The 23,548-nt window shown below is 37.5% G+C and overlaps 4 protein-coding genes across 6 annotated transcripts in view; 3 read left to right on the top strand and 1 right to left on the bottom strand.

Moving 5' to 3' along the window:
- The first annotated feature begins 81 nt into the window (after nucleotides 1-81).
- Nucleotides 82-9,368, top strand: LOC307007307 (basic immunoglobulin-like variable motif-containing protein). Its single transcript, XM_079629147.1, has 10 exons — nucleotides 82-215; nucleotides 989-1,555; nucleotides 2,612-2,741; nucleotides 2,815-2,910; nucleotides 3,146-3,250; nucleotides 5,925-6,019; nucleotides 6,268-6,400; nucleotides 7,539-7,622; nucleotides 7,703-7,799; nucleotides 7,892-9,368. The coding sequence occupies exons 2-10, from the start codon at nucleotides 1,090-1,092 to the stop codon at nucleotides 8,186-8,188; spliced, it is 1,503 nt and encodes a 500-aa protein (XP_079485273.1). The 5' UTR covers nucleotides 82-215; nucleotides 989-1,089; the 3' UTR covers nucleotides 8,189-9,368.
- A 316-nt stretch (nucleotides 9,369-9,684) lies between these two features.
- On the bottom strand, nucleotides 9,685-19,051 carry LOC307007309 (homocysteine S-methyltransferase YbgG). Of its 2 annotated transcripts, none has more exons than XM_079629150.1 (8): nucleotides 18,711-19,051; nucleotides 15,492-15,559; nucleotides 13,073-13,245; nucleotides 12,883-12,989; nucleotides 12,640-12,801; nucleotides 11,633-11,838; nucleotides 9,901-9,974; nucleotides 9,685-9,821 (listed from the first exon to the last, which is right to left on the bottom strand). In XM_079629150.1, the coding sequence occupies exons 1-8, from the start codon at nucleotides 18,780-18,782 to the stop codon at nucleotides 9,760-9,762; spliced, it is 924 nt and encodes a 307-aa protein (XP_079485276.1). In that variant the 5' UTR covers nucleotides 18,783-19,051; the 3' UTR covers nucleotides 9,685-9,759. The 2 variants fall into 2 exon arrangements, with proteins under 2 accessions (XP_079485276.1, XP_079485277.1); XM_079629151.1 differs by having other exon boundaries at nucleotides 12,883-12,986; nucleotides 18,711-19,027.
- LOC307007310 (uncharacterized protein) lies at nucleotides 15,822-17,172 on the top strand. The gene is made up of 3 exons (XM_079629152.1): nucleotides 15,822-15,852; nucleotides 16,190-16,259; nucleotides 16,693-17,172. Exon 3 carries the CDS (start codon nucleotides 16,728-16,730, stop codon nucleotides 17,028-17,030), a length of 303 nt encoding a protein of 100 aa, XP_079485278.1. The 5' UTR covers nucleotides 15,822-15,852; nucleotides 16,190-16,259; nucleotides 16,693-16,727; the 3' UTR covers nucleotides 17,031-17,172.
- nme7 (NME/NM23 family member 7) overlaps nucleotides 19,001-23,548 on the top strand; it is a 42,564-nt gene continuing 38,016 nt past the window's right edge. Inside the window, exon 1 of one of the 2 annotated variants that reach the window (XM_079629148.1) lies at nucleotides 19,001-19,334. In XM_079629148.1, the coding sequence (XP_079485274.1) occupies nucleotides 19,332-19,334 (3 nt within the window). In that variant the 5' untranslated portion in view covers nucleotides 19,001-19,331. The remainder of the gene's footprint in view (nucleotides 19,335-23,548) is intronic. The other variant, XM_079629149.1, reaches the window with a different exon arrangement.

A 23,548-nucleotide genomic window follows, 5' to 3' on the forward strand; every position in this document is an offset into this window, starting at 1 on the left:
ACCAACATTCTTAAAATGTATTCAATAAAACGGTACACCGTTATGTAGACCGTTTAAATCCTATAAAGGAAATATTTACAATTTCTATGTCGTAAAACACCCCTGTCTTTGAGATTGGTAGAGCCCGTTAAAACACAGCTAGGCAGCAAACAGAGAGCTCGCGCAGAGCAGTGTACTGTATAAGTTACATAAATTATGCCTGCAGATTTGGCAAGGTAAGTTAGGTGTTTATTATTATTCTAATTTTAACTAAGGTTAAGTAAATAAGGATAAATATTTGCGCTATGAACCCACATTCATGTAAGGGTTAAATTATTTCGAAGAGCCCATTGATGCTACATTGATGGTGTTTAGCTATTATTCTGATATGTATATTATTTATATTGTGTTCTCGGTGGTTTAAACTTACATTGCAGCGATTTAAATTACAATCTATACCTGAAATGATGCCTACCGACCATCATCGATAAATAATGACCTAAAACGATGGTAGTGTTGTTGACGATGATGATGATGATGTAGGTCGAATTCAACAATGTGGTACCATTAATCTATAACGTCAGAAGATTAAACGTCGTTTAAAGCTGTTGTCAGTTTCATAATTTCAATTAATAAAAATCTCTGGCTTAGTGCAGGGACTATAATCATGATGATGGTGACAACAGTGTCACACCACACCTTATTGTACAAAAAATCCACCAAGTTTTTATATATAGACTGTATATACAGACATATAATATATATAAAAAACACAAATATTATAGACTATATATATATATATATATATATATGTGTGTGTGTGTGTGTGAGTGAATGTGCAGACGCGCGCACACACACAGGCATATATATAATTATATTATACACACTTATATGTAAACATAAACTTTTATGTTAGATGTGATTAATCACGATTAATCGATTTTACAGCACTAATATATACATATTATTGTTATTATTATTGCACTTTCTGTCTTATTCTTAATTGTAGTCAGTGGATGAGATTCTTTCTTTGAGCTCTCTTCTGGGACCAAGCCGTCACAGCTGGAGTACACCTGTATTCTCCTAACCGTCATCCCAGTTCTCCGTTAAATGCCTAACACTGTGGAAAGTGAAGGTGCCAACGGATCTGATCAAGAGGCCCCATCACGGGCCCCGGGCAGAGAGGATGAGCGTGAGCGCAGCTTCCTGAGCCCGTTGACGAGTGATGCGCTGCGGGTGCGACGGGCCTCCAGCGCAGAGCTCCAGCTTCCTTGGACCTGCCCTGTAACACACTCCCGAGAGAAGTTCTACACCGTCTGCTCGGACTATGCCCTGCTCAACCGAGCCCGACCCATCATCACATCTGAAGATGCACCACCAACCAATCCAGACACCGGGATATCATTAGTCAAGACTAACACTGCAACCCCCTCCCAGTGCCACTCAGGGGGAATAAGTGTGTCTTTAGATGGGAACTGTGATATGGAGGTTGTGTCATCCAGCAACAAGCCTGTGCTGGCCTGGGAGATTGACACCTCTGATTTTGATGTGGTTTTATCCCGGAAAACCAGAACAAGTATGAGTGACTCTCTCTAAAATGATATACATCAGGAGTAGGCAAGTTCAGTCCTAGAGAGCCGCTGTCCTGCAGAATTTAGTTCCAACCCTAATCAAACACACCTGAACAAGCTAATCAATGTCTTCAGGATTACTAAGGCTATAGCCAGGTGAGGTTTTTTTCCGTTTTGGAGCAAAACTCTGCAGGACAGCGGCTCTCTAGGACCGAACTTGCCTACCCCTGATCTACGTACTGTTGACCAGGGGTTTTCAAGCTTTTAAAATTTCTTCCAATTATTTATTTTAGGAAAATTTAGATTTAGTTGTTTTCATGATTTAACATTTAATATTTTTCTCACAATATAAATGGGTTTTAATACATGAAAATATAAAGCTGCCTATATATTTCAGGATAGGGCATTATCATGTTGTGGGAATTTTTTTAAATAATCAAAAATCCTTTGAAAATAACGTTTAAGCTTATTATGACAATTATTTTATTATCAGTAAACTAATAGTGAAATCTGAAAAGTTAAAAAAATATCAGGGTCATTTTTATTCTACAAGCTGTTGAGCAAAATATGCCAGGAACATTAGCTCATTGACCATCTGCTGTGATTTATGTAACTGCAGTGATGACTTCACTGACACAGGTGACTCTGTCACATGGATTTCACCTAACTAATTTGAAATGATTCCTAGATTCAGCGTTTATAGAGAGAATGCATTGGATGTGTGCCATCACTCAGTGCCTGATCAAACAGAGTCTAGAAATGGTTACACTGGCATTACTGATCTGAGGAATCTTTGCTAAGACAAAGTACACAGGGCAGATTCAGAATGATAATCATGCACTCTACATACGTTTAATGAAGCTTAACATTGAGTTAACTTTATCCAAACTCCAGCTAAGACATTATTCAATGCATTTTAAGGGTATTTTATATTTTCCAGTGAAACAAATTCTTCTACTTGATAAGCGAGTGTAAATTTGAACCAGAATGAGTATAATATATATTAATATATAATATATTACCTAGAATGATTTTAAAGGATTAAGTGTGTTTTTCCTCAGGTAATTTAAAGAAATTCAACTCTAAGAAAATGAAATCATCTGACAGGCTCAGCAGAAACCTGCAAGATCCCCCACCACAAGCCTCTCTGGAGGAGATCAAACAGAGAAAAGTCTTGGACCTCCGTAGATGGTAATACTCTAGTGAATGAGAAATGAGACTCAAAAAGTGAACGTTGTTTAACCACTTCTCTCTGATGTTTAAGGTACTGCATCAGCCGACCCCAGTATAAAACATCGTGTGGAATCTCTTCACTTGTCTCTTGTTGGAACTTTCTCTACAGTACTTTAGGAGCAGGCAGGTGTGTTCCTTGCTGAAATTGATCAATAGCTAGCTAATTTCATTTTGCAAATGACATAATTTCTGGATCGGCCTCTGTTGATTTAATGCATGAGACTTGGCACACTGTTTAAAAATATACCAAGGAATATGTATTTTTAGGAGCAAAAACAGCACATTCACCTGATCTACTTTAAGATTTCTAATCTGGTCTGGTAGAAATGACAAAGAGTAACCTTTAGGATTGATTTGTTTAGTCTCCCACCCATTTCTCAAGAAGAAGCCCTGAATATACTTGGTTTCCAGCCTCCGTTTGAAGATATCAAGTTTGGACCGTTCACCGGCAATGCCACTCTGATGCGGTAAGTTTACTGTAGTTTTTGCCTTTTAACAGTTTCTCAAAATGTGTTAACATACATTAATACATTCACTTCCATTAAAAAGTTTGGGGTCTGGAAAAAAGTATCTTGTGCTCACCAATTGTGAAATATTATTACAATTTTAAATTACAAAATGGCAAAGCTTAATTTTTAGCATAATTACTTCCGATATCATTCTAATATGTTAATTTGGTGCTTAAAAACATTTCTTCTTATTATTATTACTATTATATCATCATCAGTGTTGAAAACATACTCGGTTACTAACGTAACCCCGATCCCGTGAGATAACGGGAACGAGTATTGCGTCGCAAGACACGATGGGGGGAAAAACAAGATTTCCTGTGAATGTTGAAGCCTTATTGAATAACGCAATGAAACTGCACAAGCCAAAGCACAAGCCCATTGGCTGAGCAGTGTAATCTGCACAAACTTATGTGGTTGCAGCGGCGTGAACCAATGTGCGCAGCCCGCCAGAATGGGCAGAGCATCCGTCTATAAAACAAGCTTGTCTCGCCATAGGATTGAGATCAACTTGACTAGTGTTGGCTGAAGGCTCATCGAAGTGTAGGCTAATGCAATGGGTGTCCACTATCCAGCAGGTTCATCATTGCTTCGTGACCGGATGCCCTTTGTTGCGGCCTCCGAAGCACACAAAGAGCTCTGACTCTCTGAACTGAGCAGAGTGCTCTATATATACACTCTTATACTGGGGCAACACCAAAAGATATTTAAAATCTTATAAGATTTAAAAAATGTGAGAGACCACAAACAAAAGGCCAAAAAATCCTAGATTTAACAGTTTTGCTCCTATGTGAAAAAGACAACACACCACACACAAACAGATTTTCCAACTGTGTCCATATCCATTCCACTCTTTGCTGCGCCATGACTGTAGTTATGCTTCCATCTTCTGTCAGCTCCTTTCTGATTGGATATTGTTTCATTCCTCTTGACATTCAACATAGTACGTGCGAGTATGTCCTGGGGGTTCCCCGAGCAGGTTCTGTCACTCTTAACACACGTCACACCACAGGAAAATCTGATAAGATCATCTGTAGAACCATCAAGGTAATGGCAGAGTAAGTGTAATTCACGCTCGTCTTTGTAGCACCTTGAGCACATAGCCGTGTCTTGGTTTGAGGACAACTTCGCAGTCGTTAGTCCCAATGGCAAGATGCATTCACTGAGAGCGCTTGCAAGTCACCCACTCGCTTGACCGATGCTAAAGCTAGCAGGAGAGCGGTCTTAAGCGAAAGTGGCTACAGCTCGGCCAACTGTTGTGGCTTGTGGGGAGGTTGTTCCTGCCTAGAGACTGGCCGGCCACAGGAGCATGGTATGCTGCTATGGTTGTCCGTAAAAGGGGTGCAACCCGTGTCCATCCGCTCTTGTAGGAACAGTACCAGCGGTATATCACAGGAAGTTAGGTCTTTGTTCCGGACTTTACAAGAGTCAGAGAAAACAGACCACTTAAGGGAGTATAGGCGTCTCGTGGACGAGGCTCTAGCCTCAGAGACAGTGTTAAGGACTCTCTCTAGGAGGTCCGTAAGGGGCCATATATGGAGGGCACACAACTCAGGTTTGGGGTGTCAAATCATTCCTTTCTCCTGGGAAAGGAGGTCCTTCCTCAGGGGAATTGGCCATGGGGCTACTGCTAGCAGCTGCATCAACTCAGGGAACCAAGGCTGGGTCCGCCAGAGGGGGGCCACCAGAAGGACTGTGCCTCCTCCCTGATTCGTTTGATGCATTTGGGCCAAGTCGAGAACTACTCCCAGAAAAGCGATTCACTGGCTGGAAGACGGTGAGCTCTTGGCTAAGTTGATCCTGAGTCCCAGGCATTCCCAATGGCTGAGGAGCAAGGATCTGTGAGTGTCTAACTCAGGCTCCGACTGGGCTAAAATGAGCCAGTTGTTGAGGTAATTCAGGATGCGTGCTCCCTTCTGTCTCAGAGGGGAGAGGGCTGCATCCATGCACTTCATGAAATTGTGCGGTGCCAGAGACAGTCCGCAAACCGGACATGAAAGTAGGCATGTTTCAGAGATGCCTACCAATAGGCTCGTGCAGATTCCTGCACTGCTTTGGCTTGTACAGTTTTACTGATCACTGCATTTATTAAGTAAGGCTTCAACATTCTAAGAAAAAGGAGCCCCCCCCCCCCCAATCACATCTACCGACGCAACACGAGGGAACATTTCTGCTGCTTTTTTGAAAAAAAAAAAAAGGTTTCTTTGATTAATTGAAACTTCAATATATATATTTTTTTACAATGTAAAAGTCTTTGTCACATTTGATCAATTTAATTGCATCCTTGATGAATACAATTCGTCCCCTTGGAATTATAAGGTTCTATCTGCATTCTGACTGGTTTTGAGATATTGAGCTTTAAAGTTTTTGCATTCCATTCGACTGTGTAGAAAGAACCTTTTTATTTTCTAAATAAAAAGTTCCAAAATGTACACAACTTAAAAAACAACATCACATAATGTAAATAAGTTGTCACAGAATAAGAATATGTGAATAACTCAATTTTGACAAAAATGTCAGATAGAACCTTATAATTCCAAGGGGACGAATTATCAATTTCTTTAAAATATATTTCGTACTGACCCCAAACTTTGATTTGTTGTGTACAATATTTATTTTTATATTGGTGCAGATGGTTCAGACAAATCAACGATAATTTCCGTGTCCGGGGATGCTCTTATATTCTGTACAAACCTTATGGGAAGCACAAGACAGCAGGAGAGACAGGTGTGTGAATTCTGAATCCTTTTTCATAAAAACAGAGGCTGCAACAGCACATTGTTCTACAAATACTCTTTTGATCTAGTTTGTTAAGCAGAGTCAGCAGACAGTAGTTCACATTTAATATAGAATCTGATATTTCCTTAATCTTATGTTTAAGTTTAGATATAGACAGTTAATCTATTATAAAATAATTTTATTCTGTCATAAAAATACTTGAGTTGCATACTATAGAGCATGTGTGTTCCTTCTAGCTGAGGGGGCGCTGCTGAAGCTGACGCAGGGACTCAAAGATGAATCCATGGCCTACATTTACCACTGTCAGAATCACTACTTCTGCCCTGTGGGCTATGAAGCTACCCCACTAAAAGCAGCCAAAGCATACAGGTACAACATACAGCAACTTTCGTTTTCATTTTATTCTTATATTTGTTAAATTCAGGTCATTGTGGTTGTAAGAAAATTGTAAATAATGCATTCAGGCCTAATTTTCCCCTTTTTTTTGTTCAGGCTTTTACTTGCCACACCATATATATATATATATAGTATTGAACTTTATGTGTGTCAGAAAATATGTCAATATTTTTTCACTTTTTGAATGCCAAATGTTTAGGTTTTTAATGCAAACAAACATATGTACATTCTCGTTCAAATGTTTGGGTTCAGTAATTTTTGGGTTAAGAAATTAGTGTTAAAATATGTTTTTAAGTAAGTTATATTAAACTTTCTATTCTTCAGAGTATCTCGAAAACATGTATCAAAGTTTCCACAAAAATATTAAGCAGCACAACTGTTTTTAATATTGATAATTATAATAAATGTTTCTTGTGCACCAAATTAGAATTTTAGAATGATTTGTGAAAGAATCATATGACACTGTTAACTGGAGTAAAATATGCAGAAAATGTATTTTCTACTATAACAGTTTTGTAATATTTTACAATATTACTTTTTTAAACTGTATTTTGATCAAATAAATGCACGCTTGGTCAGCATAAGAGACTTCTCTCAAACACATTAAAGTCTTACCGACCCCAAACTTTTGAAGGGTAGTGAACAAGATCAACGAACGTAAGATTTATACTGCCCTTATGTGCTGTTGGAAATTTCCTAGTTCCCAATTCTGAAGTTGTGATTTTGAGCTTGTCGCACTAAAGTGCTTTGTTGTCGGGAAGAACAGGAATCATGGAGGACACTGCCTATTTATTAGGAACATTTTATTTAAGCCAAACTGATGTTTAACGTCCCATTCATTGATAACTACAGTATATAAGCATTCACTGCGCTAGCTAGACAGTCAGCTTGCTGACAATTCTGGAATTTCTGTCAAATGCAGGCTATTTTCGCTGTGAAGGCAGCATTTAGTGACAATCCACCAAAAGTAAAAAAAAAAATCTCTCACTGACCCTGGGCCATCCTTATTATTGAGAACTGGTATTACAATATGAAATGTCATGAAAGTGTTACAATATCCTTTTCTTCTAATTAAGAAAGAAAGGTAATTTCTTTATTATTATTTTTACAGGGGGTCACTGCCGCTTAATGATATGGAACACTGGATTCTCATTGGCGAACCAAGCAGGAAACACCCTGCAATCCACTGTAAAAAGTATGGTTCATTTTATGGAATTGTAGTACTTGGTAAAATTAGAAATATGACGCACTCATTCTAACCTCATTTTTAATCAGATGGGCAGATATTGTGACGGATCTGAATACTCAGAACCCAGAATACTTGGACATACGTCATACAGAGAGAGGCATTCAGTATCGCAAAACCAAGAAGGTAAGGGAGTTGAGTATGGTGATGGTACTTGTACAATAATTTGGACATTAGAATTGTTTCACATATTTGTTATTTCAATAATATTTTTATAGGTTGGAGGCAATCTGCATTGCATCATGGCCTTCCAGAGAGTGAACTGGCAAAAGTTGGGACCATGGGCACTGAATTTCGAAAATCTGAGGCATGATCTCCACCATCAGGAATCAGAACACAGAGGTCAAGCTGCGACCGAGGATGGTTCTGAGGAGCGAGCGGTGAAACGTCTGGGTAGGTCCCTCAGTACGGGGAACAAGTCCGACAATGCCTGGAAGCGTTTGTCCAACACAGCAGAGTACAGGCACAGAGGCTCTCCAGACAGTGACCTGGATGAAGAAGACATAACTGACTAAGTCTGAAGTCTCCAACCCTCCTTCTGAAGAGCCAATTGGGTTTCGACAGTTTAAAACAAGAATATTTATCTCTCCAGGTTGTTAGCAACAGTGAAAGGTTAGATATGATAGATGCGGTTGCAAGCCAAATGGTGTTGCTTAGTAGGTATGGCTGGTAACCAAAAGAATACTGGTTTGATGCCCATAAGGAAGGAACGATAACCTCTCGTTGGGGAGGTTCTTGTAATGCTACCATTCTACAGCAATGTGAATCAAATTTCACAGGCCTTGGTAATGTGAAAGTGACATGTGAAGGCCAAGTATGGAAACCCATACTCAGGATTTATCCTCTGCATTTAACCCATCCAAGTTAGTGCACACACATTAGGAGTAGTGAGTAGATAACACACACACACGGCTATGGCGCTCGGGGAGGGTTAGGTGCCTCGCTCAAGGGCACCTCAGTCATTTCCTGCCGGTATTGAGAATCGAACCCACAACTTTCGGGTAACCAATCTGACTCTCTAACCATTAGGACATGACTGCCCCATTGTGGGATTAAAAATACTACTTAATGGCTCTCCAAGAAGAGGTTAAGTCACTTCTGATGCTGCTTTGCTAAACATTGTGAATAAATGAATCATTAAATAAATTAAGCGGTCACATTTACCATTGTGTAGCTAATTTTTGCGTGCAAAATCCATGCGATCGAGAATTTGGCGTGAGGGCAATGAGTTTTCACAATGGGTTCAAGTTGGTCACATGGAATGACTTCTGTGAGCTGTAGACAATAGGCCTTGTTTGCCTGCAAAATTTGGCTCCAGAACAGAAGTCAAGATGCGACAGAGGACAGCGATAAAACAGGTTTAACTTCGTCATGAGGATTCAATGACCAACAGAAAGCTGCTTGGTTTCAAAGCGACATTAAAGCGTCATACATTTTCTAAACTTTTTTGTCTGCAAAAATTTGTGACTGCATGCACCTTAAGTGTACCAAGAGCATTTAGTGAATATATGATTCTCTGATCAAAATCATCATTCCATTTCCATTATATGCTATTTAGTGGATGCTACTGATGGTAGATAATTGGAGGACGGTATGTACTTAAAAATGAATAATCTGCACAAAGTACATGCAGAATACTCCGAACATTACATAGAAGACTGATCTTTATGAAGACTACACAAAATGGTTTTATTAGTGTACGTCTAAAGAATATACAAACTAAGTTATCATGAAGATATCAAAAGAGTGTTTAATAATGTGTCAATGAATCAGATTCAGGCTATAGTGAAGTGACAGTCTGTTAAAATGGCGCTATCTTATTGTAAATACTAACTTTAAGGATTACAATCACGTTCTTTGTGCAACACTGTGAGCTGAGATTGCATGATTGCTTCCATGTGCATTGTGATTTGTGTTCTTCCTTTAACACAGCGACATCTAATGTATGATGTTCAATGTCTAGTCATCTAGTGTTGGTATTCATTTTTATTTATAAATAAAATATTTATACACCTTCTTACACATCAGTGCATTATTTCATAGGTAACCAGATGTGAACGGTGTCATGTTACATGATGAGTCATTGCTATACAAGTAGCTGTTGCTTCAGTGCAGTTATATCAGCAGGACCAACACGGCAGCAGCCACCTGTTAACAGAAATCTTGGTGAGTCAGCGCAACAGTAAAGAACAAGTCTTAGTATTAACTGGTGCAACTCGATACCAACCAATCCACAAAGCCCCTTGTTCTTTCCAGTCGAGACTTAATTTGGCAAATGACGTCTGTTTTTCCGTTATCCATCTGAAATAGAATCAGAACAGCCTTACACAGTGAAACTATTGAGACAAATTGTGTCAGATACGATCTAAGTAAATGAATTCAGGATTCCCATACCTTTGGAGTAATCAATTTCTATGACTTTTGCAGTCATATGTGATTATTTTACGTTTTATTTAATTACACGGTTCAAAAGTTTGGGGCTGGTAAGAATGTTTAATGTTTTTGAAAGAAGTTTCTTATGCTCACCAAGGCTGCATTTATTTGATCAAAATACAGGACAAACAATAATAATGTAAAATATGATACATTAAAATAACTTCTTTTTTAATATTTTAAAATTTTCAGCATCTATTAGTCCAGTCTTCAGTGTCACGATCCTTCAGAAATCATTCTAATATTATGATTTGGTGCACAAGAAACATTGTTTATTATCAATGTTAAAAACAGTTGCGCTGCTTAATAGTTTTGTGGAAACCGTGATATATTTGAGCTATAGAAAATAATTTAATACATTTATATTAATTAATTAATTTAATAAATTATATAAAGATGACATTCACAAAGAGCGATTTTTAAAGGGGTCATGACATGAGAAACCAAATTTGCCTTGATCTTTTGGTATATAAGAGGTCTTTGTACAATTAAAACGTCCTGCAAGTTTCATAGCTTAAGACGTCCTCCCCATTATAAACGAATCATTTATTTAATCAAGCTCTAAATACAGCTCGTTCTGGATCCATGGTAAGAAGTGACGTCACGGTACGAAGTGACGTACCAGCGTTTGCATATGTTTATATACTGTCTATGCATATGAACGCCTCCAGCACAAGACAACTACGCTCATTTCGTATCGTTGTCGCGCCCGCGCGCTGCGCGCCTCACAAGTGTTCAGGCGACGGACAGCGAGTGGGTCTGTGTACAGGGAAATTACGATGCCACGCAGATGTGCTGTTCCTGGCTGTGGACAAACAACATCTTTGAATACGCTGCCGAAAGATCCAGACGTCAGGGAAAAATGGATGCACTTTATTTTTTGCGGACGTCTCAGTCACGGCAGTGTTAGTTTAAGCGTTTGTTCTATACATTTGAAGGATGACTGTTTTGAGAACAAATCCCAAAATGATGCTGGCTTTGCCAGAAAACTGTTGCTCAAAGATAAGTCCGTGCCGACTATTCTGGGCTCAACAACGACGACGCAAACTGTAAGCAATGTATTTAAAACTTTAAACTACTTTTTAAATACGATGAATCCGCAAATGTTCTGGCTGGGGGCGTTAATAATTGATGCATAGGCACTGACGTTAGCCAATCATAACAGTGGGCGTTAACACTGAACCCTTAAAGGGGAAACACCCCCAAAACAGACTGTTTTAATCAGAGGATGACATTTTAAAAGTTTTTTGTAAAAAAAACTATAGTAATACTATAATTGCACCTAAGGGAACATAATAATAAAATAAAATAAAAACATGTCAAGACCCCTTTAATATATGGGATGAAATGGAATCAAATATTAATGTCCATGTCTTTTTCATGTCTAGAAATTATAATTTTAAGATTCCATTTTTAATAAAACTTTTTCCATTTCAAATGTAAAATCTTCCACGAATGTTGGAACCCTGTGTCAATTTAATTAAAAATATGAAAAGTTAAATGAAAAAATAATTGATTAATCTCACCCGGTCTTGGGGTCCCATCTCTCTCCACTGTTAGGGTAGACCACCCAGCCCAAATCTGCTTTCTTGTGTGAATTGGCTGACTCTAGAAGTGGTTTCACCAAAGTAGCGGGACAACAGTTCACACCCACAGCAACCAACTGTGTGGACCTACAGGCCACCTGAACCGCCTCAGAAAAGCTCCTCCCGCTTGAAATATTATGAATGTCCTGAAACATATTATTGCATTAAACATGTATTTCCAAGAAAAATATAATATCCTCATATTCAGAACAATATGGTAAGTTTCACCGCTACAGGTCGCTTATTAAAAACAACAACAAAGGCGTAGCTCGATGACACCATGAATGAGCGTGGAATCATGGGAGTTGTCGTCCTCACCTCCACAACCAATGGAAAGCAATCCAAAGGAACTCAGGGAGACATTGGGTTCGGTATGAAGCAGGGCGGGCCGAGAGCCAGCAACAATTTACATTGCTGTTTTTATTACGCTTATATGCCGCAGTCGGCCTCTGCCGCTCTTTTTGTTAAGTTGTTTATGCAAATTTTACAATTAAAGTTACGTTTAATGGTCACCTTCCTCCCTAAACTTGAACATTGTTACAGTTACGTTTGATCACTTAAATTCACATTATTGTATTTCATTTTAATGAAACAGCCATTAATATTGTGTGGTAACGAAGCACTATTTTACTTGGATCATAATAAAAATACATTTGAGTGTGTTGAAAGTTATGTTATAATGTTACTCTGCGTTTACTCGGTGGCTGATATGAGACACTTGTTGCACATTACAGTAAGCTAGATCGATATTAAAATATCACATATTAATAAAAGCTGAATGACTTGTGTCATATTGTGCCTTTAATAGCAATGTCTAGCACACTCTTACTTGTTTTAATCACATAAATGGTTGCAAGTGTGTTATAATTGCAATTTATCATTGCATATCATAATATATGTGCGGTATTTGTAATTCAAGGAACGCTTATCACATTAATATCAGTCACCTTACAGGAAAAGGAAAGCCAGGCTTTCATTTCGGGAAATTCTTTGAGTACTTCCACCAGAGCCTCTGCCTCTTTGAGACCTGGAATGGTCTCCATAGCAACAAGATCAGCTCCAGCTTTTACTAAGCACTGGATCTGTGGACGATGCCAGTCTTTCAACTCCTAAGACAAAAGAGAAAACATGCACTTGATATTCTTGTGAGGAGGCAGCTTGGGCAGACAAAGAGCTTTATCTTTCTTTACCTCCAATGTCATCTTGTCCTCATAGGCCCCTGTGTACTCTGACCCGTCATGTAGAAAGGCCCCATATGGACCCACTGAGCCTGCAACCAAAGGCTCTCTTCTGTCTTCTAGGGGATATATTCATTTTAGAATTTGTGTAGCAGAAACTTGATCAAATTAATGATTTAGCAGAAGTTAGACTTGCACACACCTGATTCGGGTGAATGAGACATGAACTCACGCACTGTCTCTTTTGCCAGTTGAACCCCTGACATCATCATCTGCTGCGCTTCCTCAGGTCGGAGACCAAGGTATTTCACGAATCCCTCAATGGTGGCCTGATACGTGGCTGTTGTTATGACATCAGAGCCGCTTTGAAGAAATCTATTTTAAAAAGTCAGATCAGTCATTCATCAAATATTAATTCATTCTTGTCATAGAATAGAGGCATTTAGAAATACCACTGAAAGATTAATAAAGTTTTTTTTTTAAATAAGTCTCTTAAGCTCACTAAGGCTGCATTTATTTGATCAAAATACAGTAAAAACAGTAATGTTGTAAAATAGTATTACAACATTAACTGTTTTCTATTTTAATATATTTTCAATTGTAATTTATTCCCAATTTATGGCAAAGCTGAATTTTCAGCATCATTACTCCAGTCTTCAGTCACATGATCCTTCAGAAATCATTCTAATATGATGATTAATGTTAAAAACAGTTGTGCTGCTTAGTTTTTTTTTTATTGAAAGTTCAAACGAACAGCATATTTAATAATTACTGACTTCAAACTTTTTAACAATATCATTTGACTGTACAGTATTTTTTCACTTTTGTTTAACCTTTTTTTTGTTGTTTACTTGATAATTCCTGGAGCTGACAAATACATTTTTAAGAAAGTACATTATATATAGTATACAGTATCGGTCAAAAATTTGGAAACATTACCATTTTAATGTTTTTGAAAGAAGTCTCTTATGCTCATCAAGTCTACACTTTTTTGATAAAAAATACAGAAAAAAAGAGTAATATTGTGAAATATTATTTTTATCAGCTATTACACCAGTCTTCAGTCACATGATCCTTCAGAAATTATTCTAATATGCTTATTTGATACTGTTATTATTGTTGGAAACAGTTTTTTTGGAACCTGTGATACTTTTTTCAGGATGCATTGATGAATAAAAAGTTAAAAAGAACAGCATTTATTCAAAATAGAAATCTTTTCTAACAACATAAAGCTTTAGGCTACTATCACCTTTTATCAATTTAACACATCTTATTGCTGCATTTTATTGCTGAATAAAAGTATCATAAAAAATTAAAGAAATAAAATTACTGACCCCAAACTTTTGAACGGTAGTATATATTGTAACATATTTATATTTTAAATAAATGCTGTTCTTTTTTTATTTTTATTCAAAGAATCCAGGAAAAAAGTATCAAAGGTTATTTAAAAAAATAAGTGGCACAACTGTTTCCAATATTGATAGTAAATCAGCATATTATAATGATTTCTGAAGAAAAGATGATTTTACACAGAGATTCCGGAAAATACACGGATAAAGTGACCCGGGATTTGACCCGGGTTCGTTTGAAAATGGTTCATTCACACTGCCAGTGATTTGCCGGAATCAGAGAGCGCGTTCACACACAACCCGGGTAGGCTATGTCCCGGATAGACGCGTGACGTTATGATGTGACGTATAAGGTGGCGAACGATCTCAGCTTCGGCGCGGATTGCAAGGCTCTCGGGTCTCTGCTTCAGTCCAGTTTGCAGACATCTTTTCGTTCTTTCTTGTATCGATGACGAACACAAACTTTCTTCTAACAGAGTAACACTACGTCATTGCGAAGGCTCGTGCATCATCACTACGACACACCCCTTACGGCATTTGTCCTGGCTTTTGTTCACACAGCGCGCGTTCCGGGTCTGAACACGGCAATGTTACTAGGTCCCCAACCCGGCATCGATCCCGGCATTAAACCCGGGTCGTGTTTGCGTTCACACAGAAGGCGTTCCGGCAATTTGCCGGCAATTTGCCGGGTTCAAAGTGCTGTGTGAATGGGGCTTATGTGACACTGAAGACTGGAGTAATGGCTGATAAAAAAAATCAGCTTTGCATCACAGCAATAAATTGTATTTTAAAGTAGGCCTATATTAAAATAGAAAAACATTATTTTAAATTGTAATAATATTTCACAATATTATTGTTTTTTTTTCTGTTTTTTTTAATCAAATAAATGCAGGCTTGATGAGCATAAGAGACTTCTTTCAAAAACAATAAAAATAGTAATGTTTCCAAACTTTTGACCGATACACACACACTCTCTCTCTCTCTCTCTCTCTCTCTCTCTCATATATATATATATATATATATATATATATATATATATATATATATATATATATATAGTTTTAATATAAATTACATAAAAACACTGCATGTATAATTAAATATAATATATTAATATATATATATATATATATATATATATATATATATATATATATATATATATATATATATAAAATTTATACAGTAATTATAAGCAATATGTTTAAAAATATTTTACATTGTTCGATAACTGCATGACCACACAGGTACAGAACATTAGCCTGTAATTACCTGTAATGTACGTCCTTAATGGCCTGTGGGTTTGTATGCAGAAGTCTTGCACTCCACAGTGGATCTCCCTGCAAACACAATATGCGTGAGTAAACTTGTGATTAGTGACAATAAGTTAGGGATGGCTGACGCGAAACTGACGTTCCGAAGCTTTTCGAGATCCCGAACCGCAGATGTTTCGAAACATCCGAAGCGTGATTCAAAACACCCATGTCACGTGACTACGGCTAAATGAATGAGTGTTTCACAAGTGTTTCGACAGGTGGCATGGTCCGCCGAATCAGCGTTTGATTGACAGGGTCGGGAACAGACCACACAATCGCACACCTGTATAAAAGTGAAGTCAACGCATCTTGACCTCGTGGGTTTTTGGTGATATAGTGACATTTATAGAGCAATTTGTTTAGTTATATTTAATTTTACACATTGACTGATAGGCTAGAGACAGACAGAGTATAGTGACACATTAATAGATAGAAATATATATAGACAGATAGATTAATAGATAGATAGATTAATAGATACATAGATTAAGATAGATTGATAAATAATTAAGGAGGCTCCACAGAAGAGATGCCGTACATCTGTGGTGTGGGAGCATTTCCATTTGGAAACCCCAAATAAAGTGAGATGTATTTATTGTGATCGGCAGCTAGCCTACTGCAACAATACATCATCCATGATGTGCCATTTTGCAGGGTGCAGAGGATGGTAGAATTCCCCCTGTACATAGGCCTGCTACTGACACTGCTGGGCCATCTAAGCAAGGTATGCATTGTTTGAAATATAATTATAATTGAAATATAATAACAAACTTTTGGGACACTGTTTAAAAAGTCCATAGGCCTGTGTCAACCTAAGCCCTACAACCTAACGTCCCAATCACAACTGCCGATCATGTTAAAAACAGCTTCACTGTGAATATGATATAATATGTTGTCAATATAATATAATATTTTGTGAATATACATTTTATAGGTCTATGAGTACCCAATCTACAGCCAGTGAAGACATAATTTTGGTTTTCCTAATTGTTGTAGTTCTAGTATGTTCCATTTGATCTTTCTCTGCACACTGAGCAAAAACGTTGATAACATAACTTTGTTTAGGAAGGTTTCCAAATAATGAACCAGTAGGCTACTTTTAATAGCTATGCACTATGTATTTGTCTGAAAGTATGTTTTATCTTCTCTTTTAAAAGGCAGACAGAGGGAATTGGATGAGGCTCTTCTAAACATGGTGGTGAAGGATCTGCAGTCCTTCACCATCGTGGAGGATGAGGGTTTCAGGGCCTTTGTGAACCAGCTTGATCCAAGTTATGTCCTCCCAAAACCAAACAAAACCAAGGAGAAGACAACGGAGGACCTACAAAAGGCTGAATTTGTTAGCCTTACAGCTGACATGTGGTCCTCCATTAATATGGATGGATGTCTTGGTGTAACTTGCCATTACATAACACCAGAGGCAAAAATGGCAACTGTTGTACTGGGTAAGGAGGTTTTACCAAACCCACACAGCCCAGCATATCATGGAGGCTAAAGCCTTGCTAATGGCTGAGTGGGGAATAACCTCCAAAGTTCAGTGCATGGTGACTGACAATGCATCCAACATGATCCTAAGCGCCTAGCTACTCCACCTTCGCCATGTCCAATGTTTTGCTCATAATTTAAATATGATTGTGAAAAAGGCCCTATAGATCAAACCCCAGTCATCAATGAAATACGCCAGAAAGATAGTGGGGTTGTTCAGATCCAGCTGCAAAGCAAAGGACAAGCTTGTGGAGATGCAGGGCTTGATGGCCAGACCAACTCTGAAACTGATACAGGAGGTTGAGACGAGATGGAACAGCACATTCGACATGCTACAACGCTTGTATGAGCAAGGTGAGCCAGTGGGTGCAGCACTTTCCAATTTAAACAGTAATACTGCTCCCCTGACAAGTCTTGAGTATGACATTATTCAACAATCATTGTCACAACTGCAACCATTCAATCTATAGCAACAACAGAGATGTCAGAGGAACCGAGTGTCAGCTTCAAAGCTTATACCACTCACTGTAAAGGATGTTGCAGCACAAGCTTGCACAGGAAATAGGACATTCAACGCAGAAATCAACTGTACAATTAGGTAGGTCACAATGACCATCCTACCCATGTAATTGGCCATAACTGTCATATTGTTGTCATTATTATAATTAATATGGTTTTCACCTGTTTTGGCTATAGGCTCACATCTGCAAGAAGGTCTGCACTCCAGATGTGGAGGGTATGACACTTTTAGAGCCTTGTTGTCACTGGCTACACTGCTGGACCCAAGGTTCAAAAATGTAGCATTTGGAAATCCTACCAAAGCCCAGGACGGTGAAGCTCATCACACTGGAGTGTGCTTTGCTGATGCGTTCAAACGCAACTCCTGGTGAGCAGTTTCAGTCTATGTTATGTAATCTGATTCATGTAATTTATACTTCATAAATGCCATCAGTTTAGGATCTGTTACTAATTGCTGTTTTCATTTATATTCAGAGCCACAAATATCAACATCAGGCCCATCATCAACACCAGTAGAAACACAGGACAGTTTATGGGAACTTTTTGATAATCGTGTCCGTGAAACACGGATGATACACAATGCTACAGCTGCCACAGTGGAAGTGAAAAAATACTTCAACGATGTGTTTTTGCCCAGAACTCATGATCCCCTGGCCTAACTTACTGGAAAGAGAGAGCAGTAATCTTTCCTCATTTGTATGTCCTTGCTAAAAAATATCTTTGCATGCCAGCAACAAGATTTTTTCAAAGGCTGGACAAATTATCTGTAAAAAAGAGAAGTTAGGCTATAAGTCCTTCCACAGCAGAGAAATTAATATTTTTGAATAAAAATCTATAAAAAAAAGTGAGACATTGTGGCTTGATTTCTTTTATTAATATTCATTTTTCATGACCGAAAAAAACATTATGCACAGCGAGGAGCCTACAGGTTACAAGCTTCACATATTAGAAAAATACAATAATAAAAACAACATTTTTTTTTAATGGCTCGTTGTCAAGGTTGTTTCAGATCACCTGCAAGTGACCACGTCACCGTTGAGACGGGTGTCGGATTGTTTCGAAGCCTCGACACAATATGGCACAGTTGCTTCAACCGTTTCATTGTTTCATGAAGCCTCGATCTGCCCACCACTACAATAAGTCTGTGTAATAGTATTAGTACCTAACTTACCTGTAATTGGAATCCACTTGCTTCAAGTTCTGTTGCAAGACCTCCATCTAAAATGAGTGGACTGGGATCCATTTTAACTGCTGTGGTTAGTGGAAATTCCTCAAACTCAAAACTCAAAACTATAAACCTCACCTATACAGTAAATTACAAAATGCCTTTGTCTTATATTGTGAAAGGTTTGCAACATTTTAAGCTAACCCCAATTTTAAAAGCGTGTCAAATTGTAGCCAATAGCTTAACAATTATGTCAAAAAGCTCCTAATAATAGAGAAACAAGTGTCAAAGTCCACACCATAACAAACCCATGTGCGAGTGTCAGTTGGCGGTAAAAGGTCAGGACTACTTCCGGGTTATGGTAGACAATCGTTCAAGCAAACTATTCGTTCCTAAGCGTCTGTATATTCACCAGGCTTTAAATATCGAAGTCAGCCTAATGTTTAAACACTACGGAATATAGTTACGAGTTCACATGAGATATGTTGAACTATTTTATTTGGCGGTAGGCGTTTGATGTTGTTGCTATGGTGATGGGACTTAACAGCGAGGCTAAAGCAAGACAATCAACCGTCTGTTAAACAACAATCAACAACAGTATCTTTCCTTTAATAACTTAATTCAGACATGGTAAGTGGGAGAATATATTTTCCAGTCTTATGTTGTTCGTAATGAAGGACTGAACCATAGACTAAAAAACTGAACTCATGATTCATGAATGTTTGTTGTTTGTTGCTTTTTAACAGTTTTTATTTTTTTCCACTGAAAGAAATACAAGTCACATAATCCACTGAGACGTATTGTGTTCACTAAATTATAAAATAGGCTATATAACATCTCGCGTGTGAACTATAATCTGGTCTGTTATAGAGCGATTCTTGAAGTTCGAGCAAGTGAAAGTTAACTTAGTTGACACTAGCATCTTGGCTACTTAAATCCCAGTTAAGTTAAATGAAGACACTTCATAATCAGTTAGAAAACAAAACAGTTTTGTAAATGCATCATTTGTAAACTCGTTTTCAACTGTTTTGTTTCTGAATGCTCTCATTTGATGTGCCACTAGATGTCAGTATATGCCTGCATAAGGAAGGTTGAAATTTAGTTGAAATTACAGACCAAGTTCAATCAAAAGCTCTAATGTCACTGAGGGGAATAATATGCTTTTTTAGTGTCATTTGCACAACAATCTAAACTTTGTTATTCTGTGGGTAACAGGATACTTTGACCATCATTTTCCTTGCTCTGTTGTACTCCTACGCTATGTTTATTTTCCAATTCGCATTCTGTCTCCTTAAGTAGTGTACATTGATCCATCTCCATGCAGACAGCATGAAATGTTTGCAGTGATAGCATAGGGCAACAGCAGGTGTCTGAGAAAGTCTCAGCTTCCAAGAAGGGCTCTGAGAGGAAAGCCCTATTTTTCATAGTGTTAGAAGTGGCAGATAAGCCCAGCTATATCTAGTTCAATCTGGCCAGGATCATTAACCAGGAGAACTGTGATTTTGTTGTGCTGGAATGTTCATTTAGATCCCCATGCCCCCTGAACGTGCTTTTATTATTGCTGTAAGTGTAAACACTCACATATGTATATAAAATAAAATAAAATCGGTTTTTATGACACTTTCCTTTTAGAAAAACAGATAGGGTGCACTTTGTGGTGCTAAAATTAGTTAAAAAGCCCTCCATCTTTCTTATTAGACATACAGATGTCCTCAGGTAACTTTGGCCCAGGCAGAATGTGGATATATAATATCTCTTATTTTGCACAAATCTGTAGGGGGTGACTACCTGCCGAATCTTCCCCACTTAGATTGGTGAAATGCCATAAAACTCCTTGATTATGAAAATGTAGGCTAGTGTTTCATTACAATAGCTGTTTTTATCATATTGTCAAAGCACTCCACTGCAAAAACTAATTTTATTGCTCAGTTCTTTTGTCTCATTTTCCAGTACAAAAATCAATACTTTCTTAAGTCATAACATATCTGTCAGTGGGGTGAAAAAAATAACCTTAACTTTGTAAAGCCTGACATATGAACAGGTCATTGAACCTTTAGAAAAATACACGTCACTCTATATCTCCCAATAATGCGTTTTAGTAAGATGATATTCGAATGCTTAGTTTTATGATCAAAGCTCTGCAGTTTTTATTGTGAAAGGCAAAATGCAATGAAACGCATTGAGAGATGTACAAATAAACGTTCCTCAAAAGGCCGATGTATCGTATTTGATACTCGCATTTTAACATGATTTATCTAAAATTATGTATGGATAATCAAGTAAACCTTAAGTTGCTTAAGTCCAGTGTTCATCTTAAAATATTACTAACAATATAAAAGTTATTATGTTTAATTTCTAAAAAAAAAAAAAATCATTGCAAGAAGACAAATGTATGAAGGGGGATGTTTTTAGAATTACTAAAAGGACTTTTACTTGCTAAAAAAAATTAAATCCGAGTGCAGAAGGCATGAAGTAGATTGTACAACACGTTTTTCAGCAAAGTTTTGATCATGATAATAATTTAGAGGCCTTAGTTAGAAATGTGTGTATATGACACAGGAGACTTTTCAAAGGAATTTTCACAGGTTATTTAAAAGGCAAAACAAAATTATTTTACTTACTCGATTGACAGATATTTGATAAGTTATTTTCCTTCTCAAGTAAATTAATCTTGATTTAATAATTGTTAGATATATTAGTAATGGAACACAAGATATCAAAGACTATTTTGTGTAAATTGTTTAATGTTTAGTGCTGCCGAAAATAGATTTTAGCTGTCTTCACATTTATTTTTACATCTTGTTGACTGGCAAGGCCTCAGACACAAGGTGATAACTACTGGTGTCAGTGCAGACAACATGAGAACTTTTTGCTTCAGCCAAAAACGTCACTCTAGATATCATAATATGACTCTAAATAGAGTCTGGAGATGTGTTTTATGGCTTTTCAGACCTGTGCCTCAGTGTATTTTTGTACAAAGAAGGCTGTTCATTGTCAGTATCGTCTCTGTCACAGCTGACTGAGAGGTAAAAATAGCTCTTATTTGGGGAAGAGGCCCTGTTAGGTTTAAGATGGATCGCACAATTATGTTAAAGGGATTCTCGTTCTCTCATTGAGTGTAAGGAATGATGAATAAGAAAATGGTGCAGATGCACTTATGATTTGTTGTTAAATTAGATAGTGATGCCATGTTAGCCCTCAGTGTTGACATGTTGCCTTGTCTCTGAATTATCGAGCATGTGGCATGAAGGATGGATAGTGCCTAGAAATGCAACATCAAATTACTGCCATTCTAACATACACTTATTTATCTGCCAGTTATTATGTCAGTTATTATGAATATTAATAACTATTATGAGTTACTGTTGTAGACCTACTCTCATGTGCACGACTTTTGATGTCCACTGATCAACAGAAAATTAGCAGATATTTTCTCATCACTTGTGATGACGCTTGTGCGGTCGGTTACGTGCCCCTCAATCACTTGAGCCTGTTCTATGAAGTTCACCCACAAGGTGGCGCTCTGCATGGGAAAGAGATCAGCATCACGCCAACATGCTAGCTCTCCATGTTTTGTTCAAGGGCACCTCTGAGTTGGTATCAAGGTGAAATTGGACAATAGTAACACTGTGGTTTTGATAGTCTAATATATTTTAATAACATCTATGATTTGTTTTGAAGTGCTATATTAAATACTCATGAAATAATATTTTTTAATGAGAGTGGCAAAGTCCTAAAGGGTCCTGCTTTGGAAAACTTTTATTTCCTTTATTTAAATTGTTATGTTTTATCAATGGTTGCATTAATAATGGGTGCCCATGCATTGTCTAGTTGTTAGTATATATATTTTTGATGTTACTTTAGTATATATATTTAAAGCTGTGTGTGTGTGTGTGTGTGTGTGTGTGATAATGTTGTGGTGTCTAAATTCACATATTTATAGGTGCAACCCTAATTTGCAAACATATGCACTTTTCTATGCCGTTTTGCTGTATAAATATTAAATGGTACTTATAGTACTATTTATAGAGTAGTAGGCTATTTGTAATTACGGTAGTATAGTAGTGCGTTTACACAAAAAATTTCAACAATAACAAGTGCACTTTTTTTGTCAGACATGGCTGGATACAAAAAAAATCCATGAATTATTCCATTATGGAAGAGAGTGTTTATTGCATATCACATTGTACATTGTATCAATGTTTTAGAATTTTTGTTTTGTTTATTATTATTTTATATAATTTTTATGTTTTGTTTTGCAAACACGGCTGGATAAAACAAAATTTCAATGAATTAATTATATTAATGTTTAAGAGAGCTTTTATTAATTGTCACTTTATCTCTTTGAGTTGGGTTGTTTTGTTTTGTTTGTTTTTAATTAATTAGTATTGCGATATAATGGGCCATTCTAAATATTCCTCGGAACACAATTGTTATTCCATCTTCCTCAGGCCCCATGAGTAAAAGCTATATATAGCGTAAATGCCCCTTTTCATCACAGGGCCCACGACAACATTTTTGGGTTGTGCCCTCCAATGAGGACATGTGGATTTATAACATATTAGCGATGATATGGATAATTAGTTTCTATATTTGTGTAAGTGTGTAGTGCATGTTTTTAGGAGCAGTAGTTCCAGCAGCTGGATTATGGCTTCCCATTTGCAGCAACGCTCCCCAGGGGATCATAGGACTGGTTCAAAGTCTGATCCTCCGACTCAGCATGTTAACAGGCCCAGCTGCCCGTCTCTATTGAGGGTCAGAGCACGGCTGTTGTGACTCCCTGTCCAAGCAAGAGGGTCAGATCAGTGACATTCCCCTGTCGGGCCTGGTTTGACTGTGTGTTT

The sequence above is a fragment of the Phoxinus phoxinus genome, assembly GCF_949152265.1.
Source record: "Phoxinus phoxinus genome assembly, chromosome: 11".
In the NCBI taxonomy this organism is placed as follows: Eukaryota; Metazoa; Chordata; class Actinopteri; order Cypriniformes; family Leuciscidae; genus Phoxinus; species Phoxinus phoxinus.

Coding starts and splice junctions, on each gene's coding strand:
- LOC307007307 (XM_079629147.1), top strand. CDS start 1,090: ATGCCTAACACTGTGGAAAGTGAAGGTGCCAACGGATCTGATCAAGAG. Junction 1,556..2,611: donor ATCCCGGAAAACCAGAACAA/GTATGAGTGACT, acceptor GTTTTTCCTCAG/GTAATTTAAAGAAATTCAAC. Junction 7,623..7,702: donor CCTGCAATCCACTGTAAAAA/GTATGGTTCATT, acceptor ATTTTTAATCAG/ATGGGCAGATATTGTGACGG.
- LOC307007310 (XM_079629152.1), top strand. CDS start 16,728: ATGGTGGTGAAGGATCTGCAGTCCTTCACCATCGTGGAGGATGAGGGT.
- LOC307007309 (XM_079629150.1), bottom strand. CDS start 18,782: ATGGATCCCAGTCCACTCATTTTAGATGGAGGTCTTGCAACAGAACTT. Junction 13,246..15,491: donor ATTAAGGACGTACATTACAG/GTAATTACAGGC, acceptor TTTTTAAAATAG/ATTTCTTCAAAGCGGCTCTG. Junction 9,975..11,632: donor AGATGGGACCCCAAGACCGG/GTGAGATTAATC, acceptor ATTCTATTTCAG/ATGGATAACGGAAAAACAGA.